The sequence below is a fragment of the Phyllobates terribilis genome, unplaced genomic scaffold (genome assembly GCF_046119375.1).
Source record: "Phyllobates terribilis strain yellow unplaced genomic scaffold, ASM4611937v1 Scaffold_60__1_contigs__length_8166268, whole genome shotgun sequence".
NCBI classification, from domain to species: Eukaryota; Metazoa; Chordata; class Amphibia; order Anura; family Dendrobatidae; genus Phyllobates; species Phyllobates terribilis.
The window spans coordinates 4,871,679-4,886,582 of NW_027362820.1; the positions used below are offsets into that span (position 1 = coordinate 4,871,679).

Sequence of the window (14,904 nt, forward strand, 5' to 3'; positions counted from 1 at the left end):
GAATTAACGGCAATGGGTAGGAATTGCGTACGGTAATCTTATTAATTTCACGAAAGTCCAGACATGGACGTAAACCGCCGTCCTTTTTTTTAGCAAAAAGAAAAATCCAACGGCACCAGGCGACTTAGAAGGTCTAATATGACCAGCAGCCAAGCTTGTCTGTATGTATTCCTCCAAGGCCTTTCTTTCAGGGATAGTCAGATTAAATAAGAGACTCTTGGGAAGAGTAGCTCCAGGAACAAACTCAATGGTGCAATCATAGTCCCTATGAGGAGGTAAAACTTGCGACTCCTCCTCTGAAAAAAACTTCCAAAAATCCTGAATAGGTACAGGTAATTCCCCTTTTTCCACAACCGCAATGCGACCATTACAACACTTATCATAGCACTTAGGACTCCAAGACTTAATCTCATTAGTAGACCAGTCCAGTAAAGGATTGTGCAGTTTTAACCAAGTCAAACCTAAAACGACTGGAGAGGGTAAATTATTTAATACCACCAAATCCAAATTTTCTTGGTGAATGCCATTGATAGTGAAGGGAAATGCAGCAACCTTGCGAGTAATACGTTTCAAAGGAGTGTTATCAATTGCAATCAGAGAAATAGGTGATGACAAAGGTTTGGATTCCAATTTAAGTTTTTCCAAAAAACCCTTATCAATCACATTAAGTGTTGAACCACAATCCACAAATACCTGAAATTCAATCAAATCTTCCTGCAATGAGGTACTCCCTGAAAGAAATACTCCCTTAGAGCTCAAACAAGCAATACGGGCGTAACTGACCTTTTTTTTTTTCTTTACTTAAACAAAGCTCACAGTTCTTAATCAAATGGTCAGTTTTACCACAATAAAAACACAATCCCTTGGAAAACCTGCGGTCTCTTTCCTGAGAGCGAAGTGACATCACCCCAAACTCCATCGGTTCTCCGCCGTCCGAGCAGACCCTCTGGGGACTAGGAGCTGCCATTGCAGGAATTTTTTCATCATCAACCCTGGCACGCAGTCTCCTGTCCACACGTATAGCTAATTGCATGGCTTCCTGCAAGGTTTCAGGTGCGGGAAATGCAATCAGCAGATCCTTAACCCTTTCACTTAGACCAGCAAGAAAAAAACATTTTAACACCGAATCATTCCATTTCACTTCTGAGGACCACCTTCTGAAGTGTGTACAATAATTTTCAACATCACCTGACCCCTGATTCAAATGCCTCAGTTCTGTCTCAGCAGATGAGACTCGATCAGGATCGTCATACAATAGCCCCATAGCAGAAAAAAAATCCTCCACTGACCTAAAACACGGATCATTAGGTTGGAGAGAAAAGGCCCACACCTGTGGTTCCTTGCGCAAAAGTGACATGATAAACAAAATGCGCTGTGATTCATTCCCAGAGGACCTTGGTCTCAAACGAAAATATAATAAACAAGCATTTTTAAAGGAAAAAAAATCTTGTTGTTTATCATAAAAAATATCAGGGAGTCCTACCTTGGGTTCGACAAAATGCGCCCCAGGACAGCTACTCCCGTGTTTCCGGAGCTCGGACAACTCCAGAGACAATCCCTGCAGGCGTTGAGCCAAATCTTGAACAGAAACCATACTGATCCCCGGATTTCTTTCCTTAAGGTTTTTGTTTGGGCTGGACTTACTGTTATGATCTGCAACATAAACTAGGGAAAGAAGGGGAGAGCTGTCCCTACAGTAAGACTAAGCTGAGTCCCTACATTGTAGCGGCAACCTGTTCCTTGAGAACAGACCCGCCTTCGTCCTCGGCTAGTCTGAACGGAGACCTATAGAGAAAGGGAGGGGTCCCTAAAAGAACTAAGGACTGGGACAAAAATGGGACACCTCCTAACAGAAGTTGTTGCAGAGCAAAAGATAAACTGACAAAAGTACTAGAGGTCCAGAGGACCAAGCAAACTAGAGATAGATAGGCACAAAAGCACCTGGCTAGAGAGACAGTCAAAACAACACTGAAGTCCAGCAAAGCCAGAAGGGCGGAGCTGGAATATATAGGAAGATGGTCACGTGACCGCAAAACACAAGATAGAACCCTCCTGTTTGTTTTTGTTTCTATCAATAAACAGGTAAAACAGTCCCAGCAAGTACCCAAGATGGTGCAAATTACAGAGTCCTCACCCTTCCGCTGGCACGCCTGGGATAGAACAGCTGCGATTTTGGGGCTTCCAGAGCCAACTACCGGCACCAGTGGTCCCCCGCTTTTGGCTGGCCCCCAAAGAGAGGAGGTAACGACAAGCTTAGGAAACTAACCGAGAGCAGTGAGGTCTGCGGCCAGGTGAACTGTTTGTTCCTACCTGGATTCTTCAAGACGTCTCTGAGGGTTCAGCAATGGTCAATGGAGCCGATCTGTATTCCTCCAGCTGGGACCGAAGTCCCCTAAGCTGACATGCTGTAGAATGACACCGAATAGAGGCAGAGACCCCCTTTTTATAGATCACAATTGTCTTTGCAACCATCATTCACAGGTCAAGGGTTAGGGTTAGGGATGAAGGTGGAAGAAGCTCATGACTCATTGTTTGAGCATTTAATCAACTTGCATAGTTTGTCCTCCATTGCTCGACAAATCAACAATTCGCTGGGCTGGTATAATATGAAATTAGTATATTATCAAACAGTATTGCTCCATGTCCCTATCTTGCAAGATTTGCAGACAACAAGTTGCAGTACATCTCAACTCAAGTGTTAACATTCAGTATTATTCAAACAATAGTCTGTGTTAATCAACCAAAGAAGTACACAGGTTAAAAAAGTCATCATAAAAATAAAAAGGTATATTGCTCTTGGAAATCAGAAATCATGTTTGGCATAATTAAGAAGAAAAGCGGTGTTGTCACAAGCATCCATGTATTTGGCATTACTATAGTGACAAGTACCCACTTCATTTACTGTGTGTGTCTCCTGAAGCACAATCTGGGCACTATGTGTTGGGTAATAAAATGGCCAAAGTGCAATTTTCACTCTCCAACATCCATTGCGTGCCAATTTCCGGAAAGTGCCTGTGGAGTCAAGATAATCACTACGCCTATAGATAAATTTACTAAGGGTTATAATTTCCAAAATGGAGAAACTTTATGGGGATTTCTACTGCTCTGGTTTTCTGCCATTTTGTTATATTAGGGATTCTATAAATGATGTGTCCCATCTCCTCTGGAATCTGCTCCCCCGATGTCTCCTTCTGTCACCAGGAGCCGCCTTATTCATTCTGCAGGTGGTGTTGATGATGGAGGAGATGTCGGAACCAAAAGCTCTGGGTGGCACAGGCTCTGTCCAGCCACTAAGATTAGGGTGCCTGGGACCTGTAGTACCATCCAGTCTGGCAGTATGGGTGCGTGTGCTGTCCAGCTGGAGTAATCTGCTCCCTGCTTCAGCCAACTGGAAAGCACCACACCCTACTAAAGCTTGAAGAATATTGCCGGAGCTGCCAGATACAGCCTTGTTATCCTCTGGTTCAGTCCTCTGTGCTCAGCTCTCGGCTTGTGTATTTGTTTCCTGTTGTGACCTCGGCCTGTTTACTGACTACTCTTGTGTCTTCTGATTTTGTATTTTCTCTGCCCTCTTGGTTATGACCCGGCTACCTGACTATTCTTCTTGGGGTTAAAGGGTGATGAGAAAGGCAATCCCTGGGATCTGGAAAATGGAGTAGATAGAGCCAAGCCTATTCGTGGTGGCCATGTTTTGAGCTGCCAGGTGATCATGAACAGTTCCCCCAATACATTGTGTCTGCACACTATCCCAGCAAGATCTGCATTCAAATAGCTAAATGGCGCTCCTTCCCTCCTTATCCGTGCTATGTACCCAGACAGTAGTGTACAAACGAATATAGGGTATTGTCGGGTTCAAAAGAAGTTGGAAAATAATTTGTAAGGTCCATTTGTTTCCCATTATCCTTTGTGAAGAATTCCAACACTTATCACCAGATAAAGTGACACACGTCAGATTTGAAAAATGGGTCCTGATTAGGAACAGAAAACTGGCTGCAGGAAGAGATTAAATCAGAGAATTTTGGGCACTAACTACTGAAGTCAAAAACTGTGACTATAGACAATAACACATCTACTGAAATGATCAAACTCAACAGTCTTCATCAGAGAAAAATGAATAACTTGTGGTGAAACCTCTCTGGGGTAATTAGAGTATGGGGCTCGGGGGCTCTTGGGAATCTAAACTATCGTAAGGGACAATATTTTCTGTCAGATGAGTTTCAAGAAGAAATATTAGACTTTCAAGGAGAACTTTTTAAAATAGTGCAGAGCTGAGGTGTCTTAAATTTAGACCTCGGGCATTAGGAAGAGGCAATGGAGACCTTCTTTGAAAGACTACCAGGGCGTTACAGAGACACATAAGTGAGGCAGGCCAATCCCACCACAATCAAACTATCATACAAAATGAACCTGTAAAAAAAAGACAGATTAAAAGATATGTTACATCCCAAACAATAACATATGTAAGGAGAGCTCCAACTCTAAACTCACTAAACGCATTAATTTATGGTGGACCATTGGAGCTACTATGAGTCCGGACCAGAAGAGTAGAGAAAGTATTAGTGCCCCCATTTCAGGAGAGATTGTGCAGTAATCTGAACTCCTTTGGGATCAAAAACAATGTAATTTATGACGTGGGGTGAATCCATGAAACCAGGGCTCGAGCCATGCCAACACATCTCCTGCAGGCGTGAATAAATGTATATTACACCCATCAGCCATGCACAGCTTAGAGATATATCATGGCACAGGTGTAATGTTTTCTGTATAGGATATCACAATTCTGTTTGAAGTTAGTTGGTTTGAAAACTCAGGATAAAGGGAAACTCTGTTGTTATTATACAGAAATTCACACTTGGCCCTCACTGCACATTTAATGTTGTATCTCATAAAAGTGAAGTTTGGTCAGAAAGACTGGACCTGGTCTTGTAGGGACCATATGAGAACATTCAGCAGCACAGAAGGTGGATTCATCTAATAAGATATCAGGCACCTAGTAAGCCAACATCATCATTACCCTTCGCTTCCTCTAAGAGGTCCATCATAATTTTTCTTCAAGTGATTTTCTCACTCGTCAGCACATTCTACGTACGCTGACATTTGGCTTTGCAGTTTACAGATCTGGGCAGGTAACGGACAGAGTCTTTTAATCCCAGGGGGTAGGTGGATCCTCCAGGTTGTAAGTTCTACAGAAAATGTCTTTCACAATCACACAAAGTAATGTGAACATTTTTGGATGGAGGAGAATGTTGTGGTAGAGCGGCAAAATGGTGATCACACGATTGTGATATTGCCGGACTACACCACCGATAAAGCAGCCACAGCCGATGACTGAGAAGAATCTGTGACTTCTCTGTATTCAGTGGTTACTACTCACCTGGGTAGTCATATGTAGGAATCTCCTCTTTACACCGCTCATCACCCCTCACATATGTCTCTGTAGTATTAATATGGATCAGATCTTCACCCTGAAACAAATATTATAAAAGTCAAAGACAGATGGAGAAGTCACCTCTATGATCAGCTCTAATCCTGTCATCTCCACCGTTCTCATTACACAAATATAAAACATATAATACTGGTGGCTAAAACAAGACTGAATACAAGACCTTTACAGCCGTCTACACATCCTAGGAGACATCTCATGACATCTTCTCTGTATCTACCTGAGGAAAATTGGGATCTTCTTGTTTACAGTCCTGTGGAAGAAGAGGACGGGGACATCTCTCTGGTGTTGTCCTCTTACTGGATAGATCTGGAGGAAACACATACAGGGACTGAATTCATTCTTTACATACAGATAATTATAGGCCGTGTGTATTTAGTCCTGTCTATTACCTGGAGATGTGAGGGGCTGGGGAACCTCCATCATGACGTCCTTGTATAGATCTTTTTGTCTTTCTAAATACTCCCACTCCTCCATGGAGAAATAGACGGCGACATCCTGACATCTTATAGGAACCTGACACATACAATGATACCGTCATCCCCTCGATCCCTTCATAGCGTTACTGTATAATGTCCCAGCAGTGTCACCTCTCCAGTCAGCAGCTCAATCATCTTGTAGGTGAGTTCTAGGATCTTCTGGTCATTGATGTCCTCATGTATCAGGGGGTGAGATGGAGGCCCCATGATTAATCTCTGGTTATGGAGAGACACATTAATAAATCTCCCTCCAGACATTTCCAGAGTCCTCACCTCTCCAGTTCTGTCCATCTGTTATTCCCATAGATAAGAATGATGTAATGTGACGTCATCAGAATCTCTCACCTCTCCAGTAAGCCGGAAGAGGATCTCTAGGGTGAGGTGTAATATCCTCTCCGCCATCTTCTTTTTGTCTCTATCCATTCTTCTCTAGGAAAATTATATAGATAAATTGTTAGTATCTCATATTGTGGGAATCTGAGTGAATTGAAGATGAGTTGGTGTAAAATATATAAAATTCTGTGTAATAAAAAAATTAATAGCATTGTGATGCTGGTATAAAGCAATAATGTGGTAGAGCACTTCATACATGTTGAGGTCAGATAGAGATACCTATGTGTTATCAGTTGGGATTACGGAAGTTATAAAATAATTCAGATACCGTATTTTTCGGACTATAAGACGCACTGGACCATAAGACGCACCTAGGTTTTAAAGGAGGAAGATAGAAAAAAACAAATTAAGCAAAAAATGTGGTCATTATGCTCTGTTAAGTGGGAGGGGGTCTGCTGCTGACACTGTTATAGGGGTAATGTCCCCCAATTCTGTTAATATCCTCCATCCTGGTATATATGGCCCCCTTCTTCCTGTAATAAGTGGCCCCTATCCCCATCCTGGTATGCATAGCACCCCAATCCAAAATCCTGCCAAGCATAGCACCCTAATCCACCATCCTAGTATGCATGGCACCCCAATCCACCATCCTGGCATGCATGGCAGAGCGGCAGCAGGAGACGCGCTGAAGTTACAGTGTGCACGCTATTAAGGAGAATGAATGGTCATTGCTCACCACGCACACAGTCCTGGCGTGGGGAGCAGTGACTATTTCGGCACAGCAGATCACTGTGTGAGGGCGCATGTCAGGGACGCCATGTGCGGCTCACACAGTGAGAATCCTGTCGGCAGCAGAGCGGGATGCAGCGCTGGAGGAGAGAGGAGGGGAGTGTGATTGTTTATTTTTTGTGTGCAGCGTGATGGGGATCAGGGTGTGTCAAGCATACCAAGATGAGGGGGGAGGCTATACATACAGGGATGAAGGGTACCATACATACCAAGAAGAGGGATGAGGGGGACCATACTTATAGGGATGAAGGGTGCCATACATACCAGGAGCCACACTGCAGGCACAGTGTGCCGCTATTAAGGAAAATAAATATTCACTACTCCCCATGCCCATGGGCGTGGGGAGCAGTGAATATTCATTTTCTTTAGTAGCGGGCACAGTGTAGGCTGCAGCAGGCGGCTGCTGCATCCAGTGCCCTGCTTCTCTGCCGCTGTCGCTCCCCCCACATCCCCCACCACACACAGCCACAGTATTTATGTATGTTGGACTATAAGACGCACCCCCCACTTTCCTCCAAAATTTTTGAGGAATAAAGTGCGTCTTATAGTCCAAAAAATACGGTAATTTAATAATATAAAGAACGCAACAGTCTTTGTACAGCCAATAAAATATGTTAATGGTTTATTTATTTCCACGTTAAGTTCTGGAAAGAAAAGGTCCAACAAGCTCACCTGTAATAATACCAGCCTATAGCAGTGCCCATCTCCACCTCGCTAATGTCTGAGTCGAAGTCGAGGTCTGTACCCATTACTTATCCAGCCACGGGCCCATCCATCTGGTCTGTCAAGAGTCACTCTCATCAGTCCATAAAACCTTTGAAAAATCTGTCTTCAGATATTTCTTGGCCAAGTTTTTTCTTGAGTCTTGTTCAGTGGTGTTCGGTATTCAGCCTCGGCCTTGTCTCTGAGCACCGAACACCTTGTACTTCTGGGCATCCAGAGAGGCGGCAGTTCTGGAATATGACAGCTCAAGAGGATAATATCTTCCTGGTCGCTTCAAGTTTGAGTCTCCTGAAATCTTTAGCAGTTAATGCTATTCTTTTTTTTTCTTTTGTGACCCTGTAGACTTTTGAAGGTTGTGTGATCACACCCAATATCTGAGCAATTTAACCGCTTCGCGACGGCCCACTGTAGATAAACGTCGGCGCTTTCTGGGCTCTGTGCAGCGCCGACGTTTAAAAACGGTGGGTGGTCTCGCAGCGCTCAGGACCCCCAGGGTCCTGCAAGCGCTGCGATTCCGGTGCAGAGCATTAGCTCTGACAGGGAACATCATCGGGACCTGATTGGATCAGGTCCCAGTGATGTTAACCCTTTGCTGTCTTCTATATGTCGCGATCTATAGTGATCGCGGCATATAGAAGACAGCAGGAGGAGAGGGGGTCGTCCACTTACCTCTCCGACGGCCCCCTTATACCTTCCAGGACCTGGCGTTGCTATGGCAGCTGTAGGTCACATGACCACCTCCAGATCTGCCATATATGGTGTGCTGCCTGGCTCAGCCTGCAGCTGAAGCCTGGCAGAACACACTGACTGTGAAGCAGTCAGCAAAGATCTCATGTAATGTAATATATGTCTATTACATTACATGAGATTAGTGATCAGAAAAATAAAAATTAATGTCTCATACAGGGACTAAGTAAAAATGTAAAAAAAAAATGTTTTTAAACGGTTAAAAAAAAATCACAAAATAACTAAAAATAAATAAAAAATATTAAACCAATAAATCCGTATATTGATGCAAAACCAAAAAAAGTACACATATTTGGTATCGCCGCGTCCGAAACAACCCGATCTATAAAACTGTCACACTAATTAACTCCTTCTGTGCACACCGTAATAAAAATAAATAAAAAACGGAGCAAAAAAATATGCTTTTTCATCATATCGCCAAACAAAAAGTGGAAAAAAATGCGATCAAAAAGCAAAATGGAAATAAAAATGGTACCGCTGAAAACGTCTTCTTGTTCCGCAAAAAAAAAGCCGCCATACAGCTCCATCAGCCGAAAAATAAAAAAGTTATAGCGCTCAGAATAAAGCAATGCAAAAAAAATATTTTTTCTATAAAATTGTTTTATTGTGTAAAAGAGCCAAAACATAAAAAAAAGAGATTAGTTACTTACCGGTAACGGGATTTCTCGGAGACCATGACAGCACCACGAGAGAGGGAATCCGCCCACCAAGGACAGGAAACCTACAGGCTTAAAAGGGGGCGGCCCTCCCTCTCGCCTCACTTTGGATTACAGAGCATTGAGAGGACCGCCCGGTTAGTAGACATAGCAACATAATCATGAAACAAACAGTATATACATTTTCTTACAACATCAATGTGTGAGAATAAAGAATGAAAACAGATAAGAAGTGCTCCCAAAAAGGGGTGAAGGGAGGGAATATAAGGGTGCTGTCATGGTCTCCGAGAAATCCCGTTACCGGTAAGTAACTAATCTCTTTATCGGTCGACCATGACAGCACCACGAGAGAATTGCAGAGATGAAGATTCTAGGGAGGGACCACGGCTTGGAGCACCCTTCTCCCAAATGTGAGGTCAGACGAAGCACTCAGATCTAGTCTATAGTGCTTATAGAAGGTAGATGGAGAAGACCAGGTAGCTGCCTTACATATGTCCTCCATCGAGACGCCAGACCTCTCTGCCCATGTGGTTTCCACCGCCCGGGTAGAGTGAGCTTTCAGGCCACGCGGTGCTTCCTCTCCGCTGGATACATAGGCTAGCGTAATGGTCTCCCTAATCCATCTAGCTATGGTGGATCTAGAGACCTTAAGCCCCTTCCTAACCCCCTGATAGGAGATAAATAAGGAACTCTCTCTCCTAAAGGGCTGAGTGACAGCAAGGTACCTAACCACACACCCTCTCACATCTAAAGCATGGAAATCTGCTTCTATCTGATTACTAGGGTTCGGACAAAAAGAGGGTAATATTACTTCCTGAAGTCTATGAAACCGGGAAGCTACCTTAGGCAAGTATGCTGGATCTGCTCTAAGAATTATTCTGTCGTCCAGAACCTGGGCGAAGGGAGGGCCAGAGGACAGAGCCTGAATATCACCAATCCTCCTAGCAGATGTTAGGGCTACAAGAAGCGCTGTTTTGAGGGTAATAGATCTCAGGGATACAGAATCTATCGGTTCAAAGGGTGCCCCAGCTAACGCTTTCAGAACCAGGTTTAGGTCCCATGGAACGACATTAGTTTTGGTAACCGGCCTGGACCTACCTACTGCTTTTATAAAGCGGAAAATCCAATAGTTTTCTGCGAGGACACAGTTATAGAGGGCACCTAGTGCCGACACTTGGACCTTCAAGGTGCTCGTTGCTAACCCCAGCTCGAAGCCCCTTTGTAGGAACTCTAAAATCTTCCCAATTGGCGCTCCCTTATCCACTGAAGATTTAGAAAAAGATAAAAACTTGTTCCAAACTTTTGCATAAATTTTGGTAGTGACAGGCTTTCTACTACGTAATAAAGTAGATACTAGACTCTGGGAAAAACCTTTTAGTTCTAGCAGGGACCTCTCAAATTCCACGCCGTCAAGTGGAGGCCCGGAGCTCGCGGATGGAGCACTGGTCCCTGGCTGAGGAGATCTGGAACTTCGGGCAGGACCCAAGGGTCCGAGATGGACATGTTCCTCAGGCATGAGAACCAGGGTCTTTTGGGCCAAAAGGGGGCGATCAAGAGGACCCTTGCCTTGTCCTCTCTGATCTTTCTTAGCACCATAGGCAGAAGGTTTAACGGTGGGAAGGCATAGGCCAGACTGAAGTTCCAAGGGATTTGGAGAGCGTCTACTGTCAGGGGTCTTTCTCTCGGATCTAGGGACCAAAAAACCTTTGTCTTCCGGTTTTGCTTTGTGGCGAAGAGATCCACCACCGGAAGACTCCATTTCCGGACTAATAGGGAAAAAATGTCCTGTTTTAGTTCCCATTCGCCTTGCCTTAAAAAATGACGGCTTAAGAAGTCTGCCTTTGAATTTTCTTTCCCTTTGATGTGGAGGGCTGTTAAAGAGAGGAGATGGTGTTCCGAGATCTGAAAGAGATGATCCGCCACTCTCATTAGCGATCCAGCACGAGTACCCCCCTGATGGTTAATATAAGCTACTGCTATATTATTATCGGACAGGATCCTAATGTTCTTATTGTGAAGGAATGGTAAGAAATGATTAACAGCCCTATCAACTGCCAGTAGTTCCCTAGTATTAGAGGAAAGAGCTCTCTCAGCATCCGACCAGAACCCCTGGGCAATCATATCCCCCAAGTGAGCTCCCCATCCATGTAGACTTGCGTCAGTTGTAATTATTTCAGATATTCTGACCACCCAGGGAACTCCTCGAGACAAGCTTTCTAAATTCACCCACCACTGTAGAGAGTCAATAGACCGGGGAGATAGGAACATAAGTCTCTCCAAGTGCCCATGTAACGAGACCTCATTCTGTAGGACGTCCCACTGTAAAACTCTGGAGTGGTATTGTGCCCACATTACCCCCGGCAGTCAAGATATCAGGGTACCAAGTAAGGACATTGCAGCCCTAAGGGACATGACCGGGTTTGCAAGAGCTCCTTCCACCAGCCTTATGACCTTCTGTTTTTTGGCTTCTGGAAGGAAACACATCTGGAGGTCTTAGTCTAGCATGATACCTAGGAACTGCTGTACTCTCGAAGGGACTACCCTGGATTTCTCCAGATTTAGGATCCAGCCCAGGCCTTCCAGAATAGAGGAGACCAATTTAAGATGGGAGACACATTGAGAGGCTGAGTCTCCAATGATCAAAAAATCATCTAAGTAAGGGATAATTAACACATTATGTTCCCGTACATGAGCCATCACCTCCGCTATCACCTTCGTAAATATTCTAGGGGCTATAGCGAGACCGAATGGCAAGGCCGCAAATTGGAAATGTCTGATTTCATCCCCTATGACCAAGGCCACTCTAAGGTATTTTTGGAAGCTGAGGCGAGAGGGAGGGCCGCCCCCTTTTAAGCCTGTAGGTTTCCTGTCCTTGGTGGGCGGATTCCCTCTCTCGTGGTGCTGTCATGGTCGACCGATAAATATACAGTAAGTGTAGTATCCCTGTAAACGTACTGACCCGAAGAATAACGCTGCCTGATCACTTTTACCACACGCAGAACGGCATAAAAAAAAACCTCAAAAAACAATTCCTGAATTGTTGGTTTTTGTTAATTTTACCTCCCAAAAAACGGAATAGAAAGCGATCAAAAAATGTCACGTACCCAAAAATGGTACCAATAAAAATGTCAACTCGTCCCGCAAAAAACAAGCTGTCACATGACTCTGTTGGACGAAATATGGAAAAATTATAGCTCTCAAAATATGGCGATGCAAAAACTAGATTTTGCAAAAAAAAGCGTCTCTTAGTGTGTGACAGCTGTCAGTCATAAAAACACGATATAAATCTGGTATCTCTGTAATCGCACCGACCCGAAGAATAAAGTAATCTCATCACTTATACCGCACAGGGAACGGCGTAAAAAATAAATAAAACCAATTCTTCACCAGCTACAGATTTGTTTATTATGTCTCCCAAAGATCGCAGTAAGGCTCTGCTCACATTTATCCTGCGCACTGCGCTGAGCACTTACACCAGAGTTTCCGTGTAAATCTCTGAAATACGTGATTCAGACGGAAGCCATGACGGAAGATTCCCTGTAATGAGGCAGATATAGGCCACTGTGGATGCCGTCCGGCCTGTGATCCCACGGTGTCATTTGTTTTAGGCGTGCATAAAAGTGCGGTTGGCCACAGTTTTGTGCACTTCAGAAAAAAAGGACACCGCTAAACAGGGGCCAGAAGGAGTCCAGAGTAACTCTGCTGCCTCATTACAGTGAATGGATCCCGCAGGGGTTTCATCTGAATTACATCACTTGGAAATTTAGATGGAAACCCCAATGTAAGTGCTCAGCCTAGAGCGCCGGATAAATGTTGCGTAAAATGTTCCCAATAAAAGCTTCAACTCAGTCCTCAAAAAAAGCTAGTCCCCACTCAGGTCCGTCATTTGTTAAAAATATAAGGGACTTCCAAGTTACTGGTAGCAGAAAGGCTCTGGAAAAGCTAAATGGCCCTTGCCCCCCAAAAGAAATTCAGAAAATTTTGTGCTCCCAAATCCAAATGCCTATTCTACAATAATTTGTTCTCCAATTGTCAAATAGCGCTCCGTCCCCCCCAGATCTCACCGTATGGCTGAGCGGTACGATACAGCCACATATGGGGTATTGCCACTATTAGAAGAAATTGTGTGACACATTTCGGCACCATTTTTACCCATTGCCCGGTGTGAAAATGTAAAATCTGAGGGTAAAACATTTTTTTGTGGTAAAAATATAATTATGCTTTTTTCACTGCCCAGTGGTATAAATTAAAAAATTAAAAAATACTCACTACTTCCCTAGATGAATTCCTTGAGAGGTGTAGTTTACAAAATGCGGTCACTTGTGGGGGTTTCTGCTGTTTCGGCATGTCAGCGACTCTTCAAATGTGACATGGTGTCTGCTGCCTATCCCAGCCAACATAGCGCTCCTTTCTCTTCCGAACCCTGCCGTACACCAAAGCAGTGGTTTTCCCCCACATATGGGGTATCGGCGTACTCAGGAGAAATTGCACAACAAATTTCATGGTGCAATTTATCCTGTTACACTTATGATAATGCAAAATTAGGGAATGAAAAACATTTTTTATGGGAAAAATGTGAAAATTTTATTTTTACGGCTCAATATTATAAACTTCTGTGAAGCAGCTGGGGGTGCAAGGTGCTCACCACACATCTAGATAAGTTCCCTAAGGGGTCTAGTTTCCAAAATGGTGGCACTTGTGGGGGGTTTCCACTGTTTAGGCACATTAGGGGCTCCCCAAATGCGACATGGCATCTGCTAATTATTCAAACAAATTTTACATTCAAAAAGTCAAATGGCGCTCCTTCCCTTTCAAACCCTGCCGTGCGCCCAAACAGTGGTTTGCCTCCACATATGGGGTATTGGCGTGTTCAGGAGAAATTGCACAACAAATTTCATGGTGCAATTTATCCTATTACCCTTATGATAATGCAAAGTTAAAGGGATGAAAAACGTTTTTGTGGGAAAAATGTGAACATTTTATTTTTACAGCTCATTATTATAAACTTCTGTGAAGCACCTTGGGGTTCAAGGTGCTCACCACACATCTAGATAAGTTCCCTAAGGGGTCTAGTTTCCAAAATGGTGTCACTTGTGGGGGGTTTCCACTGTTTAGGCACATCAGGGGCTCCCCAAATGCAACATGGCGTCCGCTAATTATTCAAACAAATTTTACATTCAAAAAGTCAAATGGCGCTCCTTCCCTTTCAAACCCTGCCGTGCGCCCAAACAGTGGTTTGCCTCCACATATGGGGTATCAACGCGTTCAGGAGAAATTGCACAACAAATTTCATGGTGCAATTTATGCTATTACCCTTATGATAATGCAAAATTAAGGGATGAAAAATGTTTTTGTGGGAAAAATGTGAAAATTTTATTTTTACAGCTCAATATTATAAACTTCTGTGAAGTACCTTGGGGTTCAAGGTGCTCACCACACATCTAGATAAGTTCCCTAAGGGGTCTAGTTTCCAAAATGGTGTCACTTGTGGGGGGTTTCCACTGTTTAGGCACATCAGGGGCTCTCCAAACGCAACATGGCGTCTGCTAATTATTCAAACAAATTTTACATTCAAAAAGTCTAATGGCGCTCCTTCCCTTCCGAACCCTGCAGTGCGCCCAAACAGTGGTTTTCCCTCACATATGGGGTATCAGCGCGCTCAAGAGAAATTGCACAAAAAAAATTTGCGGTCCATTTTTTCCTGTTACCCCTGTGAAAATAAAAAAAATTGGGT

At 43.8% G+C, this 14,904-nt stretch overlaps 1 protein-coding gene across 1 annotated transcript; it reads right to left on the reverse strand.

The window, feature by feature from the left end:
* Window positions 1–5,818: 5,818 nt before the first annotated feature.
* LOC141192386 (gastrula zinc finger protein XlCGF66.1-like) lies at window positions 5,819–6,421 on the reverse strand. Its single transcript, XM_073661905.1, has 3 exons — window positions 6,268–6,421; window positions 6,034–6,138; window positions 5,819–5,959 (listed from the first exon to the last, which is right to left on the reverse strand). Exons 1-3 carry the CDS (start codon window positions 6,343–6,345, stop codon window positions 5,819–5,821), a joined length of 324 nt encoding a protein of 107 aa, XP_073518006.1. The 5' UTR covers window positions 6,346–6,421.
* Between the last annotated feature and the right edge of the window lie 8,483 nt (window positions 6,422–14,904).

Bases quoted from the DNA above. Each gene is read 5' to 3' on its own strand.
- LOC141192386 (XM_073661905.1), bottom strand. From the start codon at position 6,345: ATGGATAGAGACAAAAAGAAGATGGCGGAGAGGATATTACACCTCACC. The intron at 6,139-6,267 runs GTGAGAGATTCT...CTCCATAACCAG, and splicing joins TCTTCCGGCTTACTGGAGAG to AGATTAATCATGGGGCCTCC. The intron at 5,960-6,033 runs GTGACACTGCTG...TGTATGTGTCAG, and splicing joins TTGAGCTGCTGACTGGAGAG to GTTCCTATAAGATGTCAGGA.